The 15154-nt window shown below is 39.9% G+C and overlaps 1 protein-coding gene across 1 annotated transcript in view; it reads left to right on the top strand.

The window, feature by feature from the left end:
* Positions 1-15154, top strand: part of lmbrd1 (LMBR1 domain containing 1) — a 170812-nt gene that overhangs the window by 130967 nt on the left and 24691 nt on the right. Inside the window, exons 13-14 of the mRNA XM_080448670.1 lie at positions 321-470; positions 2101-2182. Coding sequence (XP_080304796.1) covers positions 321-470; positions 2101-2182 — 232 coding nt within the window. The remainder of the gene's footprint in view (positions 1-320; positions 471-2100; positions 2183-15154) is intronic.

Raw genomic sequence — 15154 nt, 5'->3', positions numbered from 1 at the left:
TGCAACTTTCGTTTACGAAGCCTAAAAGACAAACAGAAATGTCATTTTTATTCATAACGTTCAACGACAGAAGCACAATTAAATCGTTAATCGCAATAATTTGAGTGACTTAGGTTGAAAATCGGCCAAGTTTTCCTTTCTTGTGCTTTTCAATGCTGCGCATATTAAATTCTGTGCAGATGTCAAATATACTGTGTGTTTTCAATATTTTTCATTGAAGATATGGCATACGGTACAGTTTTCTGGGCACGACAACTTTCTTTTGCGAACACAGATGCAACTTACACAACAAGACTGACTGATGTTTTCTTTTTTTGCAGTTATACAAAATCAGACCCAAAAGAACACGTCCCCAGGCTCTTCTGTTCCTCTGCATGATCCTTCTGCTGATTGTTCTTCACACCAGCTACATGATCTACAGCCTCGCTCCGCAGTACGTCATGTATGGCAGCCAGAAATACCTCGTACAGGTGAGTGCAAACCGGTCTGATCTGTTGGACACCAATCAATGCCTTTCTGGCTCTTTTTGATTCAATCTGTCCACATCTAGCTATTCCTGTCTGTCTGTGTTATGGATGTCACCTTTCAAACCTTAGTGTGTGTGTGTGTGTGTGTGTGTCTAAGGCACATCCTTGTAAAAGTGAATGCTAGGGCTTTCAGAGAGAAGCTTGTGTGTTTATTTAACCCATTAAAAACCGGGGAACGCATCTGTGTAACCACTTAAACCATTATTTTATACTTTGGCTATTCAAAAAAAGCAGATCTACAAGCTCGTAGCGCGGCACACAAGCTTGTAGATCTGCATTTATTTTTTTTAGCGTGAAAATTTGGTGCGAACAGGATTCTACAAATGTCTTCTAAATCCTAACAGTTTTTTTTTGTTGAAAAAATTTATGTTGCTATGATATCAGTGGTTCTCAAACATTTTCATGTCAAGGACCACCCAAAATTATATGTATTTGTCCGCGGACCCCCCCCCCCCCTCTGAAAATATTTTGTTCCAGGGACCCTCAGAAGCAAATATTTGAGTTAAAAATTTATATTAGGGGTGTGCCAATATATCGTCCCGCGATATATCGCGATACGTTTTTGTGATGATGTATCGTTTTGTGGGAAAAACAAACAAACAGAAATATTTGTTTGCATTTGCTTCCCCCCCCCCCATATATTTTCATATTAACACATTGGGTGCCAAAACCGTATATATACGGTTTTTGAAAAAAAAAAAATATATATATATTTTTTTTTTTTTTTTTTTTTTTTCCTTCACAGCAACAGGAAATATCACTCCTACAAGATTTAGACTCCAATCCACCTCCTGGTTAACTTATGACTTCAAAAACCTGTATCTCGGCTCCTGTGTACTTTTTTTTTTTACAATGTTAATTTAACAATTTTCAACTGGCTGCAACTATGGAACGGATTACCCGATTGTACGAGACCGTATGTGTGTAATGAGGGGATCACCGTGAGGACGGTGATCACTGAAAATATTTTGTGACTACTTGAAAAAGGTTCAACATTTAAAAAAAATCCTGGCACTCAAAGTATAATATTTTAATAAACCTCTGGCACCCAATGTGTTAAAAAGTGCCATATATTGTATTGTTTCGTGAAATTAGTGTATCGGCACACCCCTAATGTGTATATATATATTCAAAGATTTGCACACATTTTCATGATTATTTTTGACCAAAAATAGCCAAAGAAATCTTAAAATGACACAGATGCGTTCCCTGTCTTATTGGCTTAATTGGAGCAAAGAGAAAAGACCCTTTCAATAAGGCATCCTTGACGGGCTTCTCGTCACTATGTCGAGGCTGGTCCATCGTCTCTATTCATTTCACAGTTTCGCATATTTATATTAAGAACCACAGTGTGCGCCAAAGGATCACTTAGGAACTATTGAAACACATCAAAGACTTATCAGTGCTAATCATATTTATGTGAACAGGTTTGTAGAGTTCTTGGCTGTTATATTGTTTTCCTTCTTAAGTCTATAGGGTTAGGATATGTCGTCGCCCTGTATAAAAGTGTAATTATCCCCATGCTAATCAGACCTGTATGCCCTCCTATGGATATTATGTGTGTTTGATCTAGAGCCAGATGTCTTCAGAGGGGCTTTCACCTGGGAATTCTACCTCTGGGACCACCAGGAACTGTGACGCCGATGCGCCCGAAGGTACGTCTGACGTCTCTGCTGATATAGTAGGAACAACGCTGTTTACATACAGTGCCAGTGGTGGAAAAAGTACTGACTTTTACTGACTTAACTCTTTGACTGCGGACAACGCGATAACGCGTCAAGTGCTACTTTGTCCAGTTGGCCGTCGACGCGTTCGACGCGCTGGACGCGCGTTCATTGTTTAATCTCTGATTGCGCTATGCTGCTTAATATTCAATGTTATTTTCGAGTTCCACTTACTTCACCCACATCTGCATCCGGTTTCATGACCTGGATTCCGTTTCCGGTTTTTAATTTTTTTCCCCGGTCATTTTCGTCCAAAATAGGTAAACAAACGTTTTTTCACACGGTATAACAGACAAACGGACAGGTTCTCTTCTATAATCTATGGTCTGGGTGACGATCAGTCATCGCCGTCGTGTATCACATCGTAATTTTGGCCGATCAGACAATCTGGGACTACGTCACATCCGTTTTCATGTTTTTCCCTGTCTAATCTCCCAAGAAGGGTGACAGTGACCCAACGACCTGATCAAGCTGTCATGTGCTGCTCTCTAGTGGCGGATTTGTGCTGTGCCTTTAAATTATGTGTCTTTAAATTATTTTCATGAAAGAAATTCAAAATATAAAAATAAAAAAACACGAAAATTGCTGGCACTGGGGGAGTACTTTATGAAAATACTCTGGCAGTCAAAGAGTTAAGTAAAAGTATCAATACCACCAATGTAGAAGTACTCTGTTACAAGTGAAAGGCCTGTGTTCAAAATGTTGCTTGAGTAAAAGTACAAAAGTATTGGCATCAAAATATACTTAAAGTACCAAAAGTGAAAGTACTAAAATGTTTGAAAATAGCCGATCTGCAAGCTCACAACGCGTCGCAAATGTGAGCTTGTAGATCGGCTATTTTCAAACAGCCTACTGTATGTATAAAATAGGGCTTAAGTGGTTAATGTGTGTTTTATAATATAATAATTTATATCTGCAAAGTAACTAGTTTTCAAGTAATTGTTGTGGAGTAAAAGTATAATATTTGCCTCTGAGATGTAGTGAAGTAGAAGTAAAAGTATTGAAAATGGGAAATACTCCAGTAAAGTAAAAAATCCTCAAAGTACAGTACTTGAGTAAATGTACTTAGTTACTTTACACCACTGCATACAGCACATACAGCATATTCAGCATCTCACCGGTCCAACAGGAGGAAGAGCTCACAAAAGGAATGCATACCGATTGAAAGGAGAGGATGTGTAGAGACATGAACATGCCTTGTACAGCCGTGACACTTAAACCCTCTTCATCCTGATTCATTATTTACCGCACAGATTAATAGCAAAGACATCCATTTACTCATAGGCACTCGGTGGCCCTCTCTTGCTGTCGACACTCATCGCCGTAAGTCACCCATGAAAACACAATGTGAAATGCAGCATCCGTTTTCCAGCGAGTGGCATCGCAATCATTTATTAATTTGTCTAATGCTCAAGTCGGTGCTCAGGAGACAAAAGCAAGGCAACAGTGCCGCATCGCTGTGTCACATGTACAGTACTTATATGAGAAGAGATGCTTTTAAACCCTAATGACGAAAGGCAAGTACAGTATGAAGCTAATGGTTTTTCACCTCTAAACTTGTAGAATGTTACTAATGTTACTGTTGAGCAAGGAAAATAGCCATTGTTTTATACAATATTTATACTGTATGTTAGGGCTGCCGATATAATGGTTAGTACATGTGGTTAACTGATTCACTGCCAATCACGTAGATCTACGCGAACCGCTTTAAAGCCGCCACGTGCCAATCGCGTAGATCTACGTGAAAAAGTGAGAAAAAAAAATATATATATATATATATATATATTTTTTTTCCAATTTCACCCAAAGACCAAGGAGATATGATTAGTTGAAGATCTAGACTCCTATCCACTTCCTTGTTAACTTTAAAATGCTGTATTTCGGCTCCTGAGTACTTTTTTTTTTCCAATGAAAAACTCTGGCACTGGCTAAAAAAATATGAAAATACCTCTGGCAGTTAATGTGTTAATAAGAACAGAGAAAATAGATGATCTACCAGCTCCCAACATGTTGTGAAGCAACGCATTGTGAGCTTGAAGATCTGCTGTTTTTGGCGTTTTGGAACATTTAGAATTGTTTGAAAATTCTTTGAAAGTATCTGAAATTGTTTGGATAGGATGGTTAATCCTATACGTATAATTAAGGAAACCTCTGTGGACAGAATCTGTCTGTCCTGCCCGGTTCTCCTGAATTTGGACACGGCCATTGTCAACCCCAGAGATTCGGAGTTTGGCCTATGGGAGCTATCGTCGCCATGGTGATAGCGCCCTAAGCTATGGGATGAATGATGAAACTGCAAAGTCACTTTCCATCCCTGATATTCTGTCTGTGCACAGCGCATAACCCAAACTGCACATACTTTGGGTGCTCATATCCCCGGACGGGTATGGACTAGGGATTTAATAATTCTTCAATTATTTAATCATCAACATACCTAACGTTATTTCCCTCCCTGTGAAATAATTGATCAGCCATCTGTGAAGTGTTTTTTTTTTTTATATCCACAAAGGTAACACAGCAGCCGTGCGACAGTTGTATCGCTCCTGTTAGGGAACCCATACTGTATGTGTGAATTCGGGACTCTGTTTCAGTCCCCCGTGTGTTCAATAATTCAAAACAACGTGATTTATTGTGACTCACGATTATTACCACATCGGTCACTCTCTCCCACTGTTGTTTTTGTGTGGGCTCGCCTTTTTTCCCCCATCTGTGGTGACTTGAGGTCACTGTGCTTATTGTACCCCTGAAAGCCACAGTGCGTAGCATGAGTCATGACTGCAGAAGGGTGAACACTAAATCACAGTATTAACCCATGAAGACCGGGAACGCATCTGTGTCATTTCAAGATTTCTTTGTGCTATTCAAAAATAGCCGATATACAAGCTCGTAGCGCGGCACCGAGTGCCACGCTACGAGCTTGTAGATCTGCTATTTTTGAAAAATCTTGAAAATGTGTGCAAATCTTTGAATATATATATATTTTTAAGGGAACATTTTTAACTCAAATCTTTGCTTCTGGGGGGTCCCTGGAACAAAATATTTTCAGATGGGGGTCCGCGGCCAAATGCATATTATTTTGGGTGGTCCTTGACATGAAAAATTTGAGCACCACTGATATTATAGCAACATACCTTTTTTTTTTTTCAGAAAACTGTTAGGATTTAGAAGACATTTGTAGAATCCCTCCAGAAGCAAAGACTTGAGTTAAAACGTTTGCTTTGAAAAATACATATATTCAAAGATTTGCACACATTTTCACGATTTTTCTAAAATACCAGATCTACAAGCTCATAGCGCGGCACTATCAGCTTAGCTTGTACATCTGCTCTTTTTGAATAGCCAAAGAAATCTTGAAATCACACAGATGCGTTGCCCGGTCTTAGAGGGTTAAACCATAACAAAGCAAAAAATAATGGCAATGTGCATGTTTTTTTCCCCCCATGGTGATACAGTACATTTTGGACAACTGTTGACCTTAGTTGAGATTATGCTCATACTTGAACCATTTGAACCCTGTATTTGTTGACTAGAGTCCCTCATGGGTCTATAATATAGTCTAGATGCCTATGTTTGGGGAAACACTGCTGTAGAATGCCTCACACAAGGTTAAAGAGGATCCACGTTCAAAGGTAATTTCTGCACAGGGAAATAATTCGACTGTATGACGGTTCTAGGCCTCAGGTAGACCAGAGAATTTAACCCATTAAAACCGGGAAAGCATCTGTGTCTTTTTAGATTTCTGCGTTGGCTATTCAAAAATAGCAGATCTACAAGCTCGTAGTGCGGCACTCGGTGCCGCACTACGAGCTTGTAGATCTGCTATTTTTGAAAAATCGTGAACATAATGTGCAAATCTTTGAATGTATATTTTTTAAAGCGAACACTTGTAAAATATGTTCTTCCAGGGACGCCCCCCCAGAAGCAAAGATTTGCAAAAATATCAGCAGATCTACAAGCTCATAGGTGCCGTGCTATGAGCTTGTAGATCTGCTATTTCTGAATATCCAAAGACATCTTAAAATGACAGGGATGTGTTCCCGGATCGAATGGTTTATACATGTACGAGCGTCTTCCATCTATTCTACAGGGTACTTGTAGGTTTACTGTAGCCCCGTAACAACCGAGGCTCGCAAAGGTCAAGAACATACCGTCTGCGTTCATGAATATTTAGTGGTAACACACACACGCAGACAGTACAGCTTAAAGTAGCAAGTGAGAGAAAGATTCATGGACTTTAAAAATGTATGTACACTGTGAATCGCCCTCGGGTTATGTGGTTTCTTTGGGGGAGGGGGGATTTGGCCCAATAGTGCAAAATAGTCAACAGTCAGTTCAGCAAATATTTGACAGCTCTCTCCTTTCCTCTCCCTGTCATAATATCCACACAGTGGCTCACACAAGGTTGAATGAAAGTGTAAGAGTTTAAATCCAATAATTGACTTGGTGACGTACTTCGTAAGTAGACTTGTAGCGCCGAACGTCAACACTGCTGGAAATAATTGGAAGAGCGAGAGAGGAAAATCAGCACAGCTCGGATTGCATACGGGGGAGTGTCATTTTAGAGAAAAGCTGCAATGTTTAATCCTGACCTGTGCGAGTGACATGACTCATGTTCTGACCCATTAACCATTTAAGCCCAGGCCTATTTTATACTTCACAGTAAGATAGTGTCACACGTTGAAAATAGCCAATCTGCATGCTCACAGTGCGTCAGAATACGTTGTGAGCTTGTAGATTGGCTATTTTATTGTATTGTTTTATGTATAATATTTAATATTATTATTTGTTTTTGAACATTTTCACCTGTAATGACGTGCCCAAATAGAGACTCCAGGTTGAAAGAGGTTAATGGCATGATATGTGTCATTGCCCATTTTCAGTACACCCAAGAAAGGACTGAAAATATGCCGTCTACCCTATAACCACCTTAGGACCCTGAGCTTTTATTTTGGCAATCTTGTGAAAGGCTCCCGCTTCCATAACAGCTGTTGCACAAGCGAGCCCGAGGAGGGGGAAGTGTCAAACAGAGAAAGCACATGTGACTTGCCGTCGCAAAAATCAGAAGTTGATTTAATTTGGGTGGTGAAGGCGTTAATCCTCAGACTGCCAAGAGATTGAGGCCATTTCACCATATCCATGGCATGTCTGTTTCTGACAGACTGCATTAGGAGTGCAACAGTTGATCGAATGAATCCATTTAATTGATTATTAAAAAAGATATATAGTTAAATAGCCGGTATAAAAAAAGAGCTTATGGGGGCCTCTTACACCTAGCACTCTAACTATAAATATATAGTGAAAAAACAACAACGACGCATTGATAATAAAATGTACTTTGGAATACTTCATTTTTAAAAGCATGTCCCTAGTAGTTGAGTCATATTTGACCAGGAGTGACTATACTTTTAAGTACTCAATTACTGGGGTTGAGTACTTTGTCCCCCACACCGGTTATTTATTAATGCTGTTTGGGAGTAGTGTAGTTGAACTTTTTAAATATATTATCCCAAAGCTATAAAAAGGAGATTCACTTCTGAATTTGATGACACAAATCCTAGTGCTTCCTCCACTGACAAATCCATGGGACATTGATTTTGTGGGCACGATGACAGAACACAGGGCCATCTTACAAGGAATAGAGGCACATTTTCTTATTCATGAAGAGAAACGCACAACAGCAAAATAAAGCTCATTTGAATAGAAAAACCTCAAAAAAGCATTCTATAAGATGTTAATGTATGCAAGTGCTTCGGGTATTGTATTTTGCCACGCGTCTCCGTTTCTTCAGCTTAGAGACAGTGTTTTACACAATCTGCATACATTTACTCGACTGTCTGAAAACCATACTAGTGATGACGTTTTTTTGGTTTTGGACGGTACATTTAACATTCATGGTAGTTTTAGTTGCAATATTTTTCGTAGCTTTGGAGATAATTCTAATGAGCTTGACGTCGTGTCAATGTCACCTGTCTTTTAGCCGTTGGCTCATTCTTCAGTATTACATCATTTGTACTTTTCACAATTTCTTTGTCATTGTTCACAAAGGTTCTCTCTCTTTAAACATTGATACTTTTGGAAGATAATGCAGATTATGTCTTCACCCCCACCGCGTGTGTGTGTGTGTGCGTGTGCTAATCTTGCAAGCCTCTAGACCGATCAGTACCTATGTCTTGTGCACATGGCAAGTAAGCCAAAGAAATAATCCCTGCATATCGTTCACATACGTTTTATACTTTTAAAAATATTTTACTTTTTCAGTCATTGGAGGTTGGATTGGGCAGTTCAGAGTTCATGATAGGGACATCTAGGGTTGCAACAGGTATCGAACTAATCAATTTAATCGATCATAAATAAATATTGATAATCTTTAATTTAATTGATTAATAATAAACCCCTTTTTTGGGCATGTCATAGGCAAAAATTGTCAAAACCCGTAACCTTTCCAAATAGCCCATCTACAAGTACACATATTTTGTGACATATATATATAATTTTTAATATGCAGTATACTGTATATGTTTGAAATAAGATTCTGGATTATTTGATTCATCTAAAAAGGTAGCGATAGAATAGTCGCTGAGAAACTAATGGATAGTTGCAGCCCTACTGACGTCATAGACCGGCCACACATGAAGTCAGAGATCCACTTGGAAAGCCACGCCGTTATCAGACCGCGTCTTGTTTCCTCACAAAGTGACAAGCCAGAATAAATAAAAGTGCACTTTTTTTTACGGAGATGGCGTGTTACCATGGAAACTGTGTTTTCCAGCTGAATGCAGACAAGACAAGTAAATGTCCTTTTTTTCCCTCTGGTGACATTCAATCAGTCTTTTTTTACCCTGAACTCTGAATGTTTTTTTTTTTGGCATTTAGAGCGTGATAGTGTTATTCTATATTCATATCCCTTAGCCCCCCCCATGCTAGCTTCAGTGCAAATCTCCAAGCTGGGCATGTAGTGAAGAAGTGAGACCTTAACCCTTTGAGACCGGGGAAGAATCTGTGTCATTTTTCGATTTCTTTGGCTATTGAAAAATAGCAGATCTACAAGCTCATAGCGTGGCACCGAGTGCCGTGCTATGAGCTTGTAGATCTGCTATTTTTGAAAAATCGTGAAAATGTGTGCAAATCTTTGAATATGTATATATTTTTAAAGTGATTTTTTTAAACTCAAATCTTTGATTGGTTCTGAAACTTTTATTGAAACTTTTTTCATGTCAAGGACCACCCAAACTGATATGTATTTAGCCGCGGACCCCCATGTCAAAATATGTTGTTCCAGGGACCCCCCAGAAGCAAAAATGTGAGCCACAAATGTTCGCTTTAAAAATATATATATTCCAAGATTTGCAAAAAGTTTCACGATTTTTCAAAAATAGCAGATCTACAAGCTCATAGCGCGGCACCGAGTGCCGCGCTATGAGCTTGTAGATCTGCTATTTTTGAATAGCCCAAAGACGGATGCGTTCCCCGGTCTCAATGGATTAAGATGACATTTCACTTTGGTCCAACAATTAAAAATTTCAAACGAACTCACTTGATGTGACACTAGTTATTAGTCAGCCTCTGACATTAGCTGCCCCCCTGTTGCATATCCCTGTCATTCACACTGTTCCCCCCCCCCCGTCCCCTGACTCTATCTGTGTTTGCAAACATGCACATTTTCTTGTAGGAAAGGGGGTTGAAAAGTGGTCCCATGGCACAGATCCCAGTGGAACGACTTCAGTTGATGTTTATGTAAAAAAAATACACATTTTCATGAACAGGGGAAACCGTGTGACAGCACTACTCGGCTATGGGCATCTATAGCTGAGTGGGTAGAGAGGTCATCTGGTAATCGGAAGGTCACTGACGCGTGATTTGGGAACGTACGCGACCCGTTGGCAAACCCCGCCCCCCCCCCCCGATTGGAACGAGGAGATTTTAGACTGCAGGAGCAGCTCCGTTAACCCCCGCATCCCTGTGATAATGCTATAGAATATAGATGATATATAGAATATATTGAGATAATGATTATTCTGTAATTGGTCGCTTTCATTGCTTTATTTCAATGGATTAAGTAACAGCTGTCTGCCAGCCTGCAGATGGATGGATCATGGATGCTATATTGATCATTCTCATCACCAAATGCCTAGTCTCAGTAGTCTGTACTGTCATATATCTCACGCAAGGAGCCTACTGTACTCGACTATTCCGCCATAAATTAGAACGGTACACACCGCAAACTGTACAGGAAAATAGGGCATGTGAGAATGCCTCTCCTACTGCACAAATGCACAAAAGCTGTCTTTTATATTGTGTTTTTTTAGTAACAGTGTCCTGTCACTAACTGTGGTATAACATACAGCAAGGCCCACCTTTCAAGCAGGCGTGATTCAACCAGTGGAGACGGTCGGGGGCGGGGTTTGCCAACCGGTCCCGTACGTTCCCATAATCATGCGTCCCTGACAGTAACTGTGATGCAATATTTCAATATATTTTACATGAATTGTGCCATATAATAGTTTTCCATGTGTTGTAGGCATGGTTTGTCACACATGTTTATATTGCACGGAAACCGCATTTAATTGTAATACCCAATGTTGTAGTGTGACACTGGATGAACACAGTGGTTGGAACACATACTGTAGGTTGAAGTTTCAAGGTGTACTTGTAGGTCAATGGTTCTCAACCTTTTCAGGCCGCGACCCCCGAAGATAATCACATTTGAACTGGGGACCCCCCACCCTGACAAGCACTTGGAATTGTAGGAGTTGAGGCATTCATTACATTTAGTTTGACTCGGTTCCACAGATACAGTACATATTGTGAAAATAGCCAATCTACAAGATCACAACGCCTCGCGACGCGTTTTTTAGGTATTAAAAAGGTCTTAAAAGTCATTAAATTGTCACCTGGGGACCCGCCCCCAAAAAAAAATCATGTGGGGACCCCCCCGACCCACAGGTAGCATCTTGCGGATGTCCTCTTAACTGTATAATAGCTCACTCACCACAATGTAGATAAAGCCGCATGAATTTGGCACAAAAGCATTTTTCTTCACTGCTCATCTTTGGTAGGGAACCTGGTCAGGTGCTATTGGGAGTTCTGCATTCTGTCTTTTGAGTTGAGCGTCCGCCGTCCATCTGAGATTAAAAGCCTCGGGCAGAGATAGGCGCTGGCCAAGAGAGACCAGTTAAAGGGTAAAAGAAACCCAATATATTGCAAAAGCTTAAAGTAATACTCTACTTTGAAAACCGAGGGGGGGGAAATCCAGGCACTCAAGAAATATTCGACATGAAGACCACAGGGTCGAAACATGATGACTTTTTAACTTGACACGCTATGTTTTAATAAAGGCTTTTTATTAGACCTTTTTCCTCCAGACTGCCCAGGAACTTCTTCTCTGTTTTTTTACGCACATTCCCTGTGATCCGAGAACACCTTTTAGACTTAATAGCCTGCTTCATCCTCCCGTTGAGCACCGCTGTTCCGTTTTTCCCTAATATTCTACTTTAGTGGACACTGCTGCACACATACCTTCATATGTGTTTGTGAAGGGCCAATCCAATGTCTGCCCCTGGGATTGGGAATACAAAGCTCTTGATTCACTTGTATTCAAGAAGTTTGTAATGTAATGTGTTCATCACATTCATATAATTCCAATATAATTCCTATATTTTTCATAGGCTACTGTTTAAAGTAACAGTAATGTACATGTTTCACTACAGTACTGTACACTGATTTAGGTTAAAAGGTAACAAACAAGGAAGACATCTCCATATCAGATACGGTGAGGATATGAGCTCACTTAAAGGTTCTATGACATTTTTTTTTTTTTTTTTAATTTTGTATGTTTTTTGGAGGGGATTTATGACCTCAATTAGACCCCAAAAAACTGAACTTTGAACATTCAGTGGATTTTCTGTGGTCTGGGGTTTTCTGAATAATTAGGCTGAAAAGTAATGTGATTGGCCCCTGGACTTTGATGTCACAGTCCATTAATCTCGCCCCCTCTCCTCTCCTCCCCTCCACTATCCATTCCTTTGGGGGGGGGGGGGGGGAGCAGAGGCGATGATTGACAGTCAAAATCCCTCAACAGCGACACCCGCAGTCAAATATTTATTTTTTCATTGCAGTTGAAAAGGCTTTAGAAATCAGAGAGAAAAAAATCCTGCCATGGATCTCTGGAGTGGATTTTTCAGTTAAAACTTTTAATACACGTTTGAAGGACCATGATAAATACTTTTAATGTCTTGTAAAGCTGAATGTCATGAAATCTTTAAAGTCACAGCATTAATTGGTGCCCAATGATTAAACATGTCACATATAAACAATGGGCTCATATTCGTGTAAATCTGTTTGATTTGGCACACTCCTTTTTTTCCCCCTCAACACCAAATGTCTTCGTCGGAAATAGCCGATCTACAATCTACATCGCGTTGTGAGCTTGTAGATTGGCAATTTCCGCTGAATGTTCACCCCTAGATTAGGGACGCTGGGGTTCATGTGGTTAAAAAGTTCTACTAGATCATGGGTTCTCAAAGTGGGGTCCCCAGCAAAATTAGTTAATATAGCGCCACAATTATTTGAACCACTTTAACCATATTTTATACTTTGGCTATTCAAAAATAGCAGATATACAAGCTCATAGCGCGGCACCGAGTGTCACGCTATGAGCTTGTAGATGTGCTATTTTTGAAAAATCATACAAATGTGTGCAAATCTTTGAATATATATATTTTTAAAGTGATCATTTTTAACTCAAATCTTTGCTTCTGGAGGTCCCTGAAAATGTTTTTGAGATGGCGGGGGGGGGGGTACATATAATTTTGGGGGTCCTTGACATGAAAAAGTTTGAGAACCAATGTACTAGATTAACGAGAAAGAAGACCCTCTTTGATTCTGAAGCCCGAGAGACACAACAACGCTACAGTACTGTTAGTGTTACGCAACATACAGTAACCTCTATTCCCCGCAGTAGACATCAAACAAAATAGGCATGTGCAAAAGGATGCTACGCACTGTAACAACATCATAATACATGCTTCATATCCCAGCGTGATGTGTGGTTTTACAGAGCCAATGTGCCGGTACAGTAGACTTAGTACAGTCGACTGTAGCAGAGATCAATGCTCCTATAGGTGCAATTTGCTTCATGATGCATAACCGTGCCGTACAAGCTGACTGTAATTGCTTCCTCTGAACCATTGTTTGGTGCTGCTCCGTGCGGCCGGTCAGGCCAACGCAAAACACACAAATCAGTGGTGGAAAGTAACTAAGTGCATGTACTCGAGTGCTGTACTTAAAGTACAATTTTGAGGTACTTTGACTTTACGGGAGTGTTTCCAATTTTCAGTAGTTTTACTTCTACTCCACTACATCTCAGAGGCAAATGTTGTACTTTTTAGTCCACTACAATTGTTTGAAAACTTTAGTTACTAGTTATGTTGTAGATTTTGATAATTATTACAAAACATACATTAAACACTTCAGCCCTATACATTTCGGCCATTTGAAAATAGCCGATCTACAAGCTCACAATGCGTCGCGATTAGCTTGTAGATCTGCTATTTTCAAAAGATTTTTGTATATTTTATACATTTGAAAACATGTGAAATGGGACATTTTGCATAATTAGTACTTTCTACTTTTGCATAATGAGTACTTTCTACTCAAAGTACTTTGTACATTTACTTAGTGAAAAATGTGAGTACTTTATCCACCCCTGACACAAACAGACAAGTCTGGTTTATTCACAGAACATCACGATGGGATACAATTACAACGGGGGGAAAAACTTATATTTGTGTAAAAAAAAAATATATATATATTTTTTTTCTGCTTAAGCCCCATGTGCACAAATAGACATACTGTTTATTTTATTCAGCTCCCACTTTCAGGGTTAGCAAGCATCATTTAGTTTATCATACAATAATGTGCCGTAATCATGCACTCACGTACTGCAGGTGTAATTGATAACAATTAATTTCACTCCATTGTTTTTAATCGCTTCACCCTCTAGACCAGTGGTTCTCAACCTGTGGGTCAACCAGGGGGGTCCCCACATGATTTGGGGGGGAGGGGGGCTCCAGATGACAGTGAAGTGACAATTTAAGGGCTTTTAGACCTTTTTAATACATAAAAAGACCATTACTGCATCAAAAATAATGAATAAACTACAGTATACTATAAAAACTGGTCAAACATTGGCCAAATTGTCAAATGAGAAGAAGAGAATAGCCGATCTCCAAGCTCACAACGCCTCGCATTGCGAGGAGAGCTTGTAGATCTGCTATTTTCACAATATTTATCTGTGGAACCGAGTCAAACTAAATGTAATGCCTCAACTCCTACAATTCCAAGTGCTTGTCAGGGTGGGGTGGTCCCCAGTTCAAATTATGATTATTTTTTGGGGCTGTGCTGTCTAAAAAAGTTGAGAACCACTGAGTAAGATCAGCTTATTATTTTGGCTAATGTTCCCCCCCAAGAATATGGATACCTGGGGTTCATGTGGTTAATATGGTCTTTTATTCAGCTTTCGCTCTCAGGGTCGGTGCCCGGGCGTCATTTAGTTCATCATAAATGCCGTAATCATGCACTCGCGTACCGCAGGTGTAATTGATGCAATTGATTTCGCCCCCAATCTTTTTAACCTTAGCCTTCCCTGAGCAGGTCGTGGAGTGAAGTGAATCTTGGGAGAATAATAATAATGATAAGGATAATACAGGGAAAGCGCTGTCGACGCTGTAGACTCCTTGCTGTGTTTCCTAGCAACAGGCAAGTTTCCACGGCATTGTTTCAAAGAGATACAGGAGGAGGAAGACGGTCGTGATTTTTATCTAGCGCTGCCGAGATGCCAGGTGTCCATGCAATTTTCAACAGGAGACTCCCCCCAATCCCAGCGCAAATTAATTCACATTTTCC

The sequence above is a fragment of the Gymnoscopelus braueri genome, assembly GCF_963280865.1.
Source record: "Gymnoscopelus braueri genome assembly, chromosome: 14".
In the NCBI taxonomy this organism is placed as follows: Eukaryota; Metazoa; Chordata; class Actinopteri; order Myctophiformes; family Myctophidae; genus Gymnoscopelus; species Gymnoscopelus braueri.
The sequence above is the reverse complement of the archived record's forward strand: the minus strand, read 5'-3'. Positions and strand labels throughout refer to the sequence as shown.